The sequence below is a fragment of the Watersipora subatra genome, chromosome 10 (genome assembly GCF_963576615.1).
Source record: "Watersipora subatra chromosome 10, tzWatSuba1.1, whole genome shotgun sequence".
In the NCBI taxonomy this organism is placed as follows: domain Eukaryota; kingdom Metazoa; phylum Bryozoa; class Gymnolaemata; order Cheilostomatida; family Watersiporidae; genus Watersipora; species Watersipora subatra.
Window position 1 is genome coordinate 650,160 of NC_088717.1, and position 16,628 is coordinate 666,787.

The 16,628-nt window shown below is 36.9% G+C and overlaps 1 protein-coding gene across 1 annotated transcript in view; it reads right to left on the reverse strand.

Annotated features, from left to right (window-relative positions):
* Positions 1 to 16,628, reverse strand: part of LOC137407349 (DNA excision repair protein ERCC-6-like) — a 39,827-nt gene that overhangs the window by 17,640 nt on the left and 5,559 nt on the right. The window contains 7 exon segments of the mRNA XM_068093973.1: positions 557 to 662; positions 1,574 to 1,699; positions 3,938 to 4,103; positions 5,812 to 6,007; positions 10,370 to 10,471; positions 11,267 to 11,422; positions 13,102 to 13,217. Of these exon segments, the coding sequence (XP_067950074.1) occupies positions 557 to 662; positions 1,574 to 1,699; positions 3,938 to 4,103; positions 5,812 to 6,007; positions 10,370 to 10,471; positions 11,267 to 11,422; positions 13,102 to 13,217 (968 nt within the window).

Here is a 16,628-nt window from a genome sequence, read left to right on the forward strand (position 1 = left end):
TTACTAGTCTGACTAAAAACTGTTATGTACCGATTTTGGCCAAAAGCCTAATAAAATGACTGGTGAGTGTGGATTAAGCATTGCAGTGAGTAGACAACTCCTTCCTAGTGTGTGACAACTCCATTTGTCATGATGAGTGAATATTCCAACAAGGGTATTAAAGCGCCTAACCCTTAATAGATCTTCTAATCAGGTGATGTTAGACAGAGAAAATCTTAAAGAAAGGTCTATATCAATTTATATCTAGTAATTGACTAGATATAAATCAAACAACTAAAAAGAGACACATGAGATCAGAGTTTCCTTTTAGCTGTTCAGCAATTAAACAATAGATTGTCAACTCTAGACGTTGCTTGCTCTCTGATCAGCTACTGAGCCTTCGGTAGCAGCATTTGGACAATCAGTGACAATGACACTTGCAATACCGCTGATAATATCGTTGTACAAACAGTCACAGGTTGTAAAAAGAGAAGATTCCTGTAACGATAGCTTGTGGGAAAAGGTAGCGGAGAGTGCAGCAGAGAACAGAGGAAAGTGAGTACATGTGAAGTTTTACCAGGAAATACAAGAAGTCTTCCTCTCAGGATCGCTTCCACCTCACCGGAGCCGAGGTACTCTTGATAGACCGCCCTTTGCTCCTGAGACAGCCGACAGAACAGCACCTGTGAGGTGCCACACCGTATCAGTAATACCGCAAATCTATTATTTCATGAAACGATACTTATCAAGAGGATCGCTCAGCAACAAATGTTAAGAGGATGAGGGTCCAAGCACTAGTTGACACTTGTCAGCACAGATCACCACTACTGTGACACATTCAATCACTTTCACAACCTAGATATATTACAACACGCATGAAGCACACTACTTTGTGTATCTAGTAGCTCTTTCGCGATGGAAAGCCATTCAAATGACTCGCCCAAGTACCTAATCCAAACAAAGCAGTTAGTATCTTTTCCCTAAATCTACAGCATTAAATCATGGTCTCCAAAGTTCTCATTTCCCACTTAAGGATGGATCAAAAGAAACATTGTAAACAGTGAGCTATTCTTCAATAGTTGTCCTTTGACCTATTATATCCTTTGACCTATATACCTATCTTCAATAGTGATCCTTTGACACTTCTCTATTAGAAAATGGGGTTTGGCGTTTGACGTCAATAAACCAAATAGGTCTATTGACCTAATTAGTAAAACTGCGAAAACAAAAGTGTTTTTTTTGCAGTCAATTTTACTAAACTAGAAAAAAGTATTAAATATGGCCTCTGTACTTCAAATGAATCGATTATTGTGTAGAATTTTCTACTGATTTCAAAAAACATTGCATTGAGGCTCTAGCACAACAGCCCCGGCTTCCACAGCAAAAATACTGAGTGTACATCAGCAGGAAGGTTTTCAACAAAAATTAATTCTGTGGGAACCAACAAAATAATTCCTTAGTAAAAGGGTTAAAAGACTGTTCTAGAAAGGGTGATATCCTTAGTGTAAGTTTTCCTTGAGCCTTTGCTCCAAAGCTTTGCCAATGAGAGAAAGTTACGGCCTCTCAACAACAAGAATGAGATCAAGTTATGAACCTGTTCACTTTTGCTGGGCAGCATGAGCTGTTTGGCATTAACATCTGCCTTCATCCTCCTGATAAGGTAAGGGCTGATGGACTCCCTGAGCACGCAAGCACACTTGTATGCAGTGAGCACCTGTGTCTGCAACGAATACCTTGCTTATCATACACAGTCATATGTATAGTGACAGCTACAGCGAGAGGCCATCACTGAACTTCAGAAGTAAACTGTATTTAGTGTATATTTAACTCTTTTGCGACCAAATTAACTTTTTTACCGAGACAATTACATATACAGTAAAACCTATTATTTGACAAGAGCACATATAAATTGTCACAATTGTCACAATACTATTGTTTCTTTGCATGACCTGACCTTTCAGGTTAGGCTAAAGAAACTTGCTACCAAGGTTACTACTGAGCTTGTCCTAGTCTGACAAGTCGGATGATTATTACGGCAAAAATACGATAATCATTCTCAGTAGTAGGGGAGAAGTGGGTAATGTGGACAGCTGGGTAATGTGGACAGTTAAATTATTAGCTAAAGTTTATAACCAATTCCACTTGTTTCATATTATAAAACCTTTCCTTTTTCTGTTAGAAGAAGCCACATGCTAATTTGGAAGTCTCTATCCATCATACATCAATCTGTAAGCATCTTAATATTTATCATAAAAATAGTAATTTTTAATTGAATTTTACTACCTGGGTTACATAGTGTGAATGTTGTTGGAACTTTTGGGGCAATATGTACACAAACAAATCATATTGTGCTGTTTATCTCTATTGATTGTCAGAAGGGAACTCCTGACTATGACTGAGGTTTATCAAAATTTGTAATAATATATAAGATGGGGTAATGTGGACATGTCCACATTACCCTTATGTCATGTCCAAATTACTCTGTGCTGCAAAGCATACATGTATGATATAAACCCTTTAATTTGCTAGTTTCAATCTTAAGTCTAAATTGTTACTACTACTACTAGGCTTACTAGTAAATTTACTAGTATACATGCATGTAAATTTCTTAGTCCAACAATTATTTGCCAATAACTACGAATGCAAAAGTGAATGTTGTTTTGCACCATCTATTGATTGTGATTAGTAGACATAGGTTTGTTTAAAATGTTGTAATTAGAAAATGAATGTTAAATTAATAACCTTAATTTAATCAAAACTATTGCCTCTGAAGAGTTGGAAGTAGACCTTTACCGGCACAGGAGTGAGAAGTTTTTCAAGCCAGACCTACCAGATTGTAAATGTGTGAGTCGCCGCCAGCTCGAATTAGTCTTACTTAAACCTCTGTCGCAGGGAAATATTGAAAGAACCAGAAGTGGACTCATATTTGGTTTTAAGCCATCAGCATTCAATTTAAGATAGACATAATTTGTTATATCAACAACACTAAAAGACAATCTGAGTTATTACCATGACTTAGTAGAATTGTCTTATATTGTCAGATTTGATTATTCTGGTACAGTTTACGCTAAATTGGATCTAACCAAATGCATATATTACTTGTGGTCATTTAAATATCTGAGAAATTTTTACTTTTAATGACAAAAAATGACATGTTCAAGTTACCCAGTGCCCCTGTCCACATTACCCACCGATGGTAGGTAATGTGGACAATCTTGTGGTTTACGATATGGTGGATTCTGGAAAGACTATTGCTTGTATTACAAAACATGCAATTAAGAAAAGAGAGCCAACAGACTCTGCAAGCTAAAGATATAATTTAGAGTATTCCAAAGTGAATAGAATAGTGGTAACTGTAACGAAAAGAAAAACTGTCCACATTACCCACTTCTCCCCTACTATTGTTCAATAAAAATCATACAAAGGCCATGGATCGGAAATTAGTGAAACCTTCATATCTGTAATGTGTCTGATACGATTTGTCATTGCTAAGAAGAAATTGCAATAAAAAATAAAGTTTTTCCAAAGCGAAACTACTCCCAGGATTGGTTGTAAACATATTTTCTATTGTTTAACGCATGCGGATAATTGTTTCCTTTCATTCAAGTACAGCTACAATAGACTGATTAATTACCTACTAATAAATAAGTTTTCTATGATAGAGCCTAACAAAGCTGCATTATGCGGCTCTTGGTCATATGCAAACGCTTTGCCAAGCCGTAGTAAAGCTACTATGAGACTCGTGGTAGCGAAGAAGTTGATAACAAATTACAGGAGCTAACATGGGCTAGACTAAACCTTAAAATGAGCACAAATGAGTGGGCTAACGAGAGGAATCGTCAGTTGTCTTCCCAACCTTAAGAAAGCTCATCAAAGACTCTGAGAAACAATATAGAGTATGTCGAATAATAGTCATTACTATGTCACTCTGACAACAAAATTCAAGAATTTCACATACCTGGCTAGCATTTGCATAACCACCTTGTGTGATAGGAACTGCAAAATGTTCCATGAAATCAGGGAGCATTCCAAGCTTCCCGGGAAAAACAAAGTCGTAAAGTGACCAGAGCTCTTTAAGATTGTTCTGTATCGGTGAGCCAGAGAGGATAACTCTATGGACAGTCCTAAAAGAGATAAAGAAGTGATAACTTTATTGCCAACCTTACAAGAGACTAGAGAATAACTCTAGTACTAAGTTCTAACTCTACCAAAAGAAAGGATAACTCTACAGAGTGCTACAGGAAACCAAAATTCTATTGAGTTTTACAAAAAAATTAGGAGGGCGGAATATAATGTTTTACCATAAAACAAACAGACAAAATCATTTTATGGACAGATCAGCAAAAAAGCAAATAGAGAGGATAACTCTATGGACATTCCTGTAGGCTTCAAAAAAGGGTAATTCTATGAACAATTCTAAAAGTCATCCAACAGGACAATTCTATGAAATCTTAACACGCTCAAAAAGAGAATAATGCTACAAACAGCCAACAAAAGACCAAAAGTAGATAACTCCATACAGTCCTACAAGAATTAAAAGGAAAGGTAATTTAATGATGAGTCTGCAAGCCATAAAAGTGTCACTAAAGGCTGGTAAGCACTGTATAGCTGTATGTCAATGTTACTCCTACAATACATCGATGATCGTCTATGATAACATCGTTCATACTATCACAAACACACTTGTGTTTACATCCGCAGCATAACGTTGTCATTATACGATGCAGTTGCGGAAACGATGAAATGCCAGCCCAGCAGCAACAGTCGTGAAAGAAAAGATAGATTGAGCAATCCACCACACCCAACCACCATCGCCGAAGTGGTACGTATTGCACAGGCTGCCATGAATGCTCTTCCAACTATTGGAAAAGTATGGCAGCTGCAAACTTTCCCGACGTGCCCGCTTTGCCTCGTCGATGCCTTCAGTATATCGCTCGCATAGTCGACGAATAATTGCCGAGAGAACAATTCCCATATACTGCGATATAGCATAAACCAATGCCTTCAGTCAACTAATCCCAAGAATATGTGAGTAACTCTGGTAAACTCACATCTCTAGAAAGAATGTATTCACATTTAAACTAACAGCATCAAGCCTACACACATTAATTCCGCAAATATACGCCTGAATATAGTGTGGTCTTAGGAACACCAAAATAACAACGCAGTAAACTGAAAGCTAGATATACTTTCTACTGTGATTTTTGCAGGTGCTATTATATATTCGTTAAATAGTTTCATCAAAACACATTGCAAACCCCAAATGCTTTTGCCGTAGTATTAGATATCAATTAAAACAGTTGTCTAATATAATACGCTTTGAATGAAAATAATGGATAACAAATTAAAATGAATCTCAGATGTATATCATACCTAACAAATGCTTTTGTTAATTTTCTTCCAGAAGTGTAAAAACCAAAATGATGGCCTGAGTTTATTGCTGAGTTGTAACTTATAAAATGAGCGATATTCTATCTCAGTATCACCATAAAACTTAAATGTTGAGAGACTGTAGCTAACTTCTAAGCCTCCTACTAGAGTCATCGTTCCAATAGTGGAGATAACTGCACCAATATCAAGTTTTTAAATAGAAACAGTGTAAAGGCGTAAAGCCGCGACTATTATATTAAACGACTAGCACTCAACTGATGTGAATAAAACATAAATTTAAACCAAAGATTGCTAGCGTGTGCCCAAGTCATTTACCAAAGTAAAATACTATTGGTTCACTGATATAACTTAACATCCCTTACAGATTCATGGTAAAACAAACTTCATCTAAGAATGCAACAAATAAAAGAAGACAACTCCATGAATGACTGTAAAACTCACTTGAGTCTTTTGACGGCCACCGTGATCTGTGCCTCAGGATTACGTATCTTATGTCCCTCATCAAGGATGATATACTGCCACTTGTGACCGACAAGTAGCTCCTGGTGGTTGAGAAAGGTCGAGTACGATGTGAGGACAACTCCCTGTGCCCCTACTAAGCTCGCAATAAGATTTCTTGCAGACATGGAGGAGGAACCTGGAAACATAACATGATAAATAACTCCGTCTGATATTATACACCGAGTCTAATATTATACACCAAGTCTGATATTGTATACTTAGTCTGATATTGTACAAAAAGCCTGATATTGAACACCATGTCTGATATTGTACAAAAAGCCTGATATTGAACACCATGTCTGATATTGTATACCAAGTCTGATATTGTACACGAAGTCTGATATTGAACACCATGTCTGATATTGTACACCAAGTCTGATACTGTACACCATGTCTGATACTGTATACCAAGTCTGATAATGTACACCAAGTCTGATATTGTACACCATGTCTGATACTGTATACCAAGTCTGATATTGTACACCATGTCTGATACTGTATACCAAGTCTGATATTGTACACCAAGTCTGATATTGTACACCATGTCTGATACTGTATACCAAGTCTGATATGGTACAAAAAGTCTGATATTGTATACCAAGTCTGATACTGTATACTAAGTCTGATTATTAATTGCTCACACTCAGATCAGTTTATCCATTCATGTTTCAAGGTGACTCAGACCCAGAGATTAAACACTCCACGGCTGATAGAATTCTCAAGGTTCTCTTTATTATTACAAACTAAGTGAATGTTCGACGTTGCCCGAGCAATAAAAAGGTATTTGCGAACAAAACTTATGTTATTTAACATATAACAACATTTACTATTCTAACTTCTAAACTTCATTTCATGAGAAAAGTGTTTTTATGCAGTTCAATTAAACTAAGAAAAGAAACAATGAGTACATGGAAGTGTGTCTATAAAACAGGTTACCGTTGCAGCAAAGCTTGTTGTTGTTATGATAGGGCAGATCATACATTTAAACCTCTCTACTAGTGCTGCACAATAACACGATATAATTCGATGTGACGATATATTTCAGTGGATGATTTTATATTTGGTCAGTTTTCAAGTCGATATGAACATGGAAGCCGATATTTTATTAAAATATCGGCTTATTTTATTTTGCAAAACTGGAGTTGTCTACTCTCTCTAGATGTAAAGAGGTGACAACTCCTGTTTTTCCACCGATATTAACTAATATCTTCTCATGTCCGACACTATATCGAAAGAAGACAACTCCAATGTTCGACATTCGATATATTTAAAGACCAAATAATCAAATGCACATGCAAAGATATCGTGCAGCACTACTCTCCACCATGAACTGATTAGTTCACTGGTTATGCAGGCTTTTTACTTGAGTGCACAATACTTTACGATTGCATGAGTTTCTTTCGTGTTCTAATGTGGCTATTGTAAAGGAACCATATAAATAGAGGTTCGAATGAATCATCAGTCTGTACTGGTGGCTCTACAATAGAGATGTCTACATCACACCAGGCTTAACTTCTACAGCTTATATTAACACAACAGTCGTATTCCAAGTTTTGATGGATGATGCTGGTATCTCTCGATATTAATATAAACATTAAAATTTACTCTCAGAATGTTTGGTCGAATACTTTGTCTGACCGAACGGAGAGAGAATGTAGGGGCATGTCCTACTCCAGAGAATACTATTGCCCATGTGAAAAACATTGAGCATTCCGTTTTCCTTATAACTAATTACGAACAACACTAAAATTCGAGAGAGCGTGCATTGTATTTCTTTAATGCATTGTGCAAGGGATTTTAATGATTAAAATATCGGCATCTTCGTTTTTCCCGACTGCCAAATTTAAATTTCGAGAGAAATTTTTATTGATATCGTATGGCAAAAGACACATTATGAGGGCGAAAAACATCGTGTTCCACATCGCAAGGCAAAAATATCGTATAACAAGGTCGTAGCCCGTGTAATAAAAAGAGCACATTACATTAAGCGGGTGCCGAAAAGGATATGCAGTGTATGGTAAGAACGGCTTAGTCTTGTGGTTACACTCGCTTGTCATTAGTCTTGTGGTTACACTCGCTTGTCAGTAGTCTTGTGGTTACACTCGCTTGTCAGTAGTCTTGGGGTTACACTCGCTTGTCAGTAGTCTTGTGGTTACACTCGCTTGTCAGTAGTCTTGTGGTTACACTCGCTTGTCAGTAGTCTTGTGGTTACACTCGCTTGTCAGTAGTCTTGTGGTTACACTCGCTTGTCAGTAGTCTTGGGGTTACACTCGCTTGTCAGTAGTCTTGTGGTTACACTCGCTTGTCAGTAGTCTTGTGGTTACACTCGCTTGTCAGTAGTCTTGCGGTTACACTTGTTTGTCAGTAGTCTTGTGGTTACACTCGCTTGTCAGTAGTTTTGGGGTTACACTCGCTTGTCAATAGTCTTGTGGTTACACTCGCTTGTCAGTAGTCTTGTGGTTACTTTCGCTTGTCAGTAGTCTTGTGGTTACACTCGCTTGTCAGTAGTCTTGTGATTATAATGTTGCGAGTTCAAAACAAGTACGAAGGTGATTTTTTAATGTTATAACTTTATCGCAATAACTGGACATACAAATGACAGACAAACACTGGGATTAATATGTACAGTAAGCGCTCCTACGACGTAAATAATCCGTTCCAGGAACGTTTACATTATAAGAACAGTAAAATACATTCTCTTCAAACTCTCTCTTTTGGGCATACAAAAAGGAAAAACTTGCCTTTTTTTAATTTGCGGGCTGTACTGTAATTGCAGCATTATTAGTTTGCACAGACAACTTTTCTCCTTTTTATGATCAATCTCACTGGTTTTTATAGACCAAGATTGTGGTAATTCCGCAATAAGTTGATAGGGAGCCCACATCTTCAACGTCCACTTACAACGATTAGTTTATTTATCTAAACAGCAATGTATACTCTTCAAAGTTAAACTAATAACAAATATTTTGTATGCCGGCAAGAAAGCAAAACAACAAAGTATTTTACAAAAAAGGATTCTATCTGTTCGTTGTCTATCTATGTTATATACAGATAGACCCCTATAATAGGGGTCAAGGTTAGGATGATACCAATACCCACGTCATTTTTTTCAACAAGTGTGGCAAAATAAACTAACGGTCAAATCAAATTTGATAACTCGCCCGTTTTAACACTGTACCTTATATGTTATATTTAACATAAATTGTTTAGGTTATGTGAAATTTACATTATAGGAGGTATACGTTATAGGAGTGTCTACTGTACGTTATAGGAGTGTCTACTGTACGTTATAAGAGTGTCTACTGTACGTTATAGGAGCGTCTACTGTACGTTATAGGAGTGTCTACTGTACGTTATAGGAGTGTCTACTGTACGTTATAAGAGTGTCTACTGTACGTTATAGGAGTGTCTACTGTACGTTATAGGAGTGTCTACTGTACGTTATAAGAGTGTCTACTGTACGTTATAGAAGCGTCTACTGTACGTTATAGGAGTGTCTACTGTACGTTATAGGAGTGTCTACTGTATGTTATAGGAGTGTCTACTGTACGTTATAGGAGCGTATACTGTACGTTATAGGAGCGTATACTGTACATTATAGGAGTGTCTACTGTACGTTATAGGAGTGTCTACTGTACGTTATAGGAGTGTCTACTGTACGTTATAGGAGCATCTACTGTACGTTATAGGAGCGTATACTGTACGTTATAGGAGCGTATACTGTACGTAATAGGAGTGTCTACTGTACGTTATAAGAGTGTCTACTGTACGTTATAGAAGCGCCTACTGTACATTATAGGAGTGTCTACTGTACGTTATAGGAGCATCTACTGTACGTTATAGGAGCGTATACTGTACGTTATAGGAGCGTATACTGTACGTAATAGGAGTGTCTACTGTACGTTATAGAAGCGTCTACTGTACATTATAGGAGTGTCTACTGTACGTTATAGGAGTGTCTACTGTACGTTATAAGAGTGTCTACTGTACGTTATAGGAGTGTCTACTGTACATTATAAGAGTGTCTACTGTATAGATAAACAATTATAAAAATGAACCTCAAAGACATCTACAATAAGTTTCATCTTCCTTCAATCTTCTGTTAAAGTAAGTTGGAGAACACCTTTACAAGTGTGTTTCGATATTCAACCATTTTATTAACAAATATATACAAATATGCGCATGTCTGTACATGTCCATTTAGTATATTGATGCCAATACAAATATTGTCAGTCTCTTGTTTTTAATGAAAGTTAAAAACTAATCTATGGAGCTGCTTCTTTTTTAAGAAGTTCAGTGTATATTAATTAAGTTTGACTACAGACTAACCATTAATATAATATGCACACAATTATTAATATCGTGGGTAAAACTTCTATCAAACTATGAATAGTCAGGTTAGAAATGTCATTCTAACCCAATCACAATTATCTGCACTTTTGCCGATGAGAGTAACATGCCTATACTTTCTGCTGCTCACTTGTCGATGCCAACTCACCTGTCGAATGGAGTATAGCCACTCTGATTGGTGGATACCACTTATGAAACTCCTTAACCCATTGGTGCATTACTGTAACAGGGGCGACAATCACTGTTGGCCCTGACAGAAGAATAGACCAGCATCACATACAACTGCAAGATGGTTGAGACAATGTCATCGCAAGGATGTTCACATTACTGGTGCTTAACAGCTCGCAGCAACACCTTGCCATGAGCAGAAAACTCCTTTATGAGGTTTATCTCATGTACATGCATATTATAGCCGCTTTTCATGTCTACACGAATATGCCAATTTACACCCTGCCATTCTCTTGTCTAGCCAATTCAACATCAGTGGGAGAAAGTAGCCCAAGCTATATGTGCTAAAACTGAGTTTGCACATAAAAATAGCGCTGAAACTTTGCCTAAAGTTTTAGCGCTAAGTCTATTAGTGAACACAGCCTGTTCATAAAAGGTGGTATCACCCCTTTCAAGCTACAATGAATAATATTGTGTGAACAACACTTCTATGAACAGCGCTAGGCGGTCAGCCAAAATAATGACCTCGCCAGTGTGCAAAACCTAAAGCTCTCGCATCAATGTACTATAAAAATGCTTTACAAAATTGCAATAAAATGTTTTTATTTCTACGGCTGCAGAAAAGTCTTCAATTTAAGAGGCTTGTTCCAATCATAAACAGTGTACAAAACATCATCGAGAAATCTGATATTTGTCAGCGAAGTCTTTAGTAAACAAATATCAGACGAGATCAATCATGATCTCACAAAATGACTTGGAGAGACTCAAGAGAACTAAAGTTGTCTCCACTCCATCTCATTTATCAACTATAATAGTCGACTATACCAACACCAATATGTGGATAATAGCTCCCTCGTGGCATAAAAAAATCTCTTACCTAGCCCTTTAAACCTTGGTGGAGCCTTGTCCACAAGTTTGCTGTGATGGAGGGCAGCGAGAAACACAACTATCTGTATTGTCTTTCCCAATCCCATTTCATCACCGAGAATTCCTCCAACTTGTTGACAGTGCAGCTCCCATAGCCATTTCACACCTACATATGAAAGTTTATTCACCTCAACACAAGCCATAGCTGTCTATGCAGGGAACGCATAGCAGTCACAGCTGTATATGCAGGAATACATAGTAAAGCGAAAGATTAACTCTAATCAGCAACTTACAACTACTTCAGGAACTGTTTGTTTCAGTAAGACATACCTATATCAGTGCAGTATATCAGTTTTTAGTGATTGCTGTTTTCGAGTAAGAGCGATTACACAGCTTTCAGAGAAATCAAATTTAAAAGAACAGTTGTCTATTGTAATGCAACCATAGAAATTAGTATGGCTGACAATTTAGTCACTTGTTTAATATAACATAATTATGTGGCTGATTCTCATCTGCCATTTGAAAGTTTTGCGAGGAGTCAGAACCTGATACATGATACTTAACCTTACACAGTGCGAGGTCAAGGATAAGTAAAGGTCAAGGATAAGTAAAAGTCAAGGACAAGTAAAGGTCAAGGATAAGTAAAGGTCAAGGATAAGACATGCATTCTTAAGAAGCAATCTTGTAATTTTCTAGTGAAAATACAAGGAGACAAGTACAAATATCTGATATATTCACCATAGACCTATTAACTATACTATATATATATAGTATAGTTAATAGTATAGCTAATAGGTCTATGATATTAACCTTGCATTTTGATAACGTAAAAAAATGCACGATATTTTTGTAAATAAGAATATTATACTGCTTATAACTATAAGTAGTATAATATTCTTATTTACAAATACTCTTATTCTCTCTATTAAGAGTTAACTCTATTGCTAGCCGCAATAGAGTTAACTCGTAATAGAGCATGATTGCGTTCACCCGCGAATAAATTAGTCCGCGAATATGCATGAAAAAGGCAATTTGCGCGAAACTGAACTCCACGAATAAATTAATCCTGTAGGGTAAATACTTAGGCGATCGATAGGTGCACGTGTTACAGCGTCAGTCCACCAATTGGAATGACAGAAGTAGGAGTATCATCAAAGGTTATTTTCTATCGTAACTTTGAACCCTGGGTACAGATAGACGATGATGGGGTAGTACATGTATTGCTTTTTTATAGTAAAAATATGTTTTTTCTGCTTTATTGTAGGGGTATAAAATATTTGTTATGAGTTTTCCTTTGCAGAATAGACTTTGCTGTTTAGAAAACATAAGCAAAGCGTTGTAAATAAAAATCAAAGATGTGTGCTCCCATCAACTTATTGTAAAATTACCGCAATCATGGTCCATAAAACCAGTGAAATTGATCAGAAAAATGAGAAAAGTTGTCCGTGAAAACCAATAATACTGCAGTTACAATACAGCCCACAAACTAAAAAGTTAAGGCTAGTTTTTTCTTTTTGTGACCAAAGGGGTGAGTTTGGAAGATCTTGAAACAGATTAGGCAATTTACATGTATTTTATTGTTCGTATAACATAAAATCCCTATAACATAAACGTTCCTAGAATAGACTTTTTACTGTGTAGAAGCGCCTACTGTACTCAATTCATTCTACACCCGTTAGACTTGACACCATGTCTACCTACCAGTTTTCTGATACTTGTGACACCATGTCTACCTACCAGTTTTCTGATACTTGTGACACCATGTCTACCTACCAGTTTTCTGATACTTGTGACACCTTGTCTACCTACCAGTTTTGTGATACTTGTGACATCATGTCTACCTACCAGTTTTCTGATACTTGTACAGAGCCTTCCAGAGGTTGTTCGGTACTTTTAGCCCTCCATCAAAAAGAAAGTCTCGGCCAGATTCCGGAAGTAACTTGGAAGCATGCTCTGCTAACCTAAAGCAAAGTAGTTCTGTGAAACTAGTTAGGTTCGACATGAAATGGATGACAGACGATAAGAATGCCTTGTCAGCGTCCCCAGCAATCCATCTTTGGTGAGTACAAAACGATCATCATATTTTATCGGTGCCAAAATATTGCACCGGTAAACTTACCGTAAAACCTTTAATTGAGCGCCACCTCTATTTGAACGCCAGCTCCATTTGACCGCCACTACGAGACAAGGGTTGAAAATATAGCGCCACCTTCTACATGTATTTGAACGGCACTTTGACAATCTTGAATCTTTATGAACCCATAATATCAAGTTACATGTATTAGTAGAAAAATTTCCACAAAATCGCATTATTAATGAATCGTTTACATCAATAACAATAAATTCTCTCATTGCCAACTTCAAAGCTTTTCGCTTTTTTCCCTTAAAGTTTTGAAAGGAATTCCATAGAAATAATTAATAACTGTCTCAGGCTAACAGTAGTTCCTTGTTTAACGGGGGTTTAATACTTCGAAGTATATGAAGAACGGTTCGCATTTACGATGGTAGATGTAAACGACTAGTTTACATCTACGACTAGTAGATGTAAACTAGTCGACTAGTTTTACGTCAAAGGGTACGTTTAGCTAGTATAACTTCAACGCATTGCATTTGTGCTAAATGCCACGCATAATAGTTTTGCTCAGCCAAATAATAGTTTGGTCGCTAATACGACTAGTTCAGCAGTGCAGAAAAGTTGCGGTCAGAAGACATTGTGGTAAGTATTGGACAACCCGAAGATGTTCGTTACATCAAAAGCAACAATCAGAATGCAACTATTCGAGCAAGCGATGCAAATATTTTTGTTTTAAAAACGTTGATTTTTGTTTCTGCATGTAATACAAATATTGTTCGTTTATGTCACTTGTTTATGAATATATATTTGTTGCAATTGATAGATTATCATTATATACCTTATAAATTTGCCGATGCACAGCACATTATTTATTAGGATCATTGTGGCAATCTGATTTTATAATTGATCGACACTCGTAACTCCTCTTCTCTTGCACATAAAAAAAACTAGTTTTGGTTGCTAACTGTAGCAAACAGATCAATGAGTGCAATGAGCTTTTATGCAACACTGTTAAATATAGATATAAAATAAAAATATGTGTTCAAATTTAGAAAGAAACAAAAATTGAAAGCTCTGACAAATTGCAAAGCTGGACACAAGCTATAATATCATCGCAGGTTGATTGCAAGCAATAGATATCAACTGGTAGAGATATTTCTCAGTTTCTCAATGCATATTTATTAAAAGATCTTTGATAAGTTGAAGGTAAGTTAAAATACTTATTGTATCCAAAAGGTTTAATACTGCTCAACCGGGGAAAGTGGGCAAAATATTGGCAACATTTGCTTTACCCGTAAAAGAGCTAAATTTATCTTCCCAAAATTCTGACGAGCCATTTGAAAAATACACCACCAGCCTCTATTTGAACGCCACCTCCAATTGGTCGATACTATAGAGGAAGGGTTGAAAAATAGAACGCCATGGCATTCAATTAGAGGTTTAACGGTAAGTGTAGAAATACTATTCCTGTATTATTATATTAAAATTATATTATACATATTAACAATATAATATAATATATAATATTATATTAAAATTATATTGCAATTAATTATTATTGATGAACATTGAATAAAAACAAGATTAATAAATGAAATATCAATAATAAGCCAATATAAAACTGAATTAAAATTAAAACTTGGAAGGCAACGAATGATGAAATAGCAGAGCTTTATGATAGATGTTCTGGATCTGGATCTGGATGATGTTTAGTCCCTAGAGCCTCATGAGAAGCAAGAGAGGGACCCTCCGATCACTAGGTCTTTTTTTTTGTTTTTTTGTTAGTCCGCTACAATCTCCCCAGTGCGGATTTCCCGAGATGTCCTGAGAATGAATCCCTGCAAAAACTGACCAGAGTCACAGGAAAGGGCGTTTAGATTGTTAGAACGTGTGGTCATGTAGTGAGTAGATGCGTTCATTTCGGTCAGTGTGTCATGGATGGATGGAAACGTATCTTTGTTTGATACGATATTAATGTACAAAGACAATCTCTGTTGCTGTCTTCTGTGTTTTAAAGACTTTAAGCCACACATGAATTTTTCTTCTGAGACGGACACATCTCTGCCTTTAATATTTTTAATGAACCTCACAGCTTTATTTTGTATGCGTTCCAGCATGTCGGAATGCGTGGCTGTATGAGGGTCCCAGACCTCGGCTGCGTATTCAAGAACAGGTCGACACAGCTGCTTATAAGCAATCAATTTCACTGCGACTGGGGCATCACTAATAGTATTTTTTAACAATCCAAGGATGCGTGATGCTTTCATACAAATATATTCAATATGTCTATTCCACTTGTTGTCTTTTGAAAGGTACACACCAAGGTATTTTACAGTGTCACATGTGATTAAAGGGGTGTTCCCGAGATGGTAATTTATGAGGTATTTGTCTGTAAGAGAGGTTTTCCCGAATGAAACAATAGTGCTCTTTTTGGCGTTAAATAACATACCATTGGACTGTCCCCATTGAAATAGGTTATCGAGGTCAGTTTGTAATAGTGTCATGTCGTTCGAGTCTGTAATAGGGTGATATACTAGAGTATCATCGGCAAAGAGGCGTATAGAACTATTGACAACACAGTCAACTATATCATTTATAAACAAGATGAACAGAGTAGGGCCTAGCACGCTCCCCTGCGGGACTCCTGATGTGACCTGTACTGGATCCGACATCATACCTCCTACCAGAACTCGCTGAGACCTACCTTTGAGGAAGGATGCTATCCAACGTATAAGTATGGGATTTATACCGAAGCCTATAAGCTTAGTTAGGAGTTTGCTATGATTTACTACATCGAACGCTTTAGAGAAATCTAAAATGGCTGCGTGTACAATGGATCCGGAGTCATTAAATTTGAGTATGTCATGGTTTACTGTTATCAGTTGGGTACAACACGAGAGACTTTTTCTGAAGCCGTGCTGGTTTGAGGAAATTTTGTTTGTAAGCTGCGCATTTAGCTGGTGAACGATTATATGTTCCAATAATTTACAGCATATACAAGTTAGAGAAATGGGGCGATAATTGGATGGTGAAGTTCGACTACCTTGTTTATAAATAGGAGTCACGTGGGCAATTTTCCATTCTTCGGGCAAGGTACCTGTTTGAAGTGAATAGTCAAATATGCTCGTCAAAATAGCGGCTGTTCCTTCGGGGTCTAAAGTGAGTTGATTTTTTCCAATCTTGTCTGGGCCTGCGGCCTTACCAGTTTTCAGGTTATCTATTAATTTTAATACTCCGTTGGTTGAGATCGAAATATTTTGGGGATCGGCAATAAATGGCAGTGTAGGTAGAGGGGAAG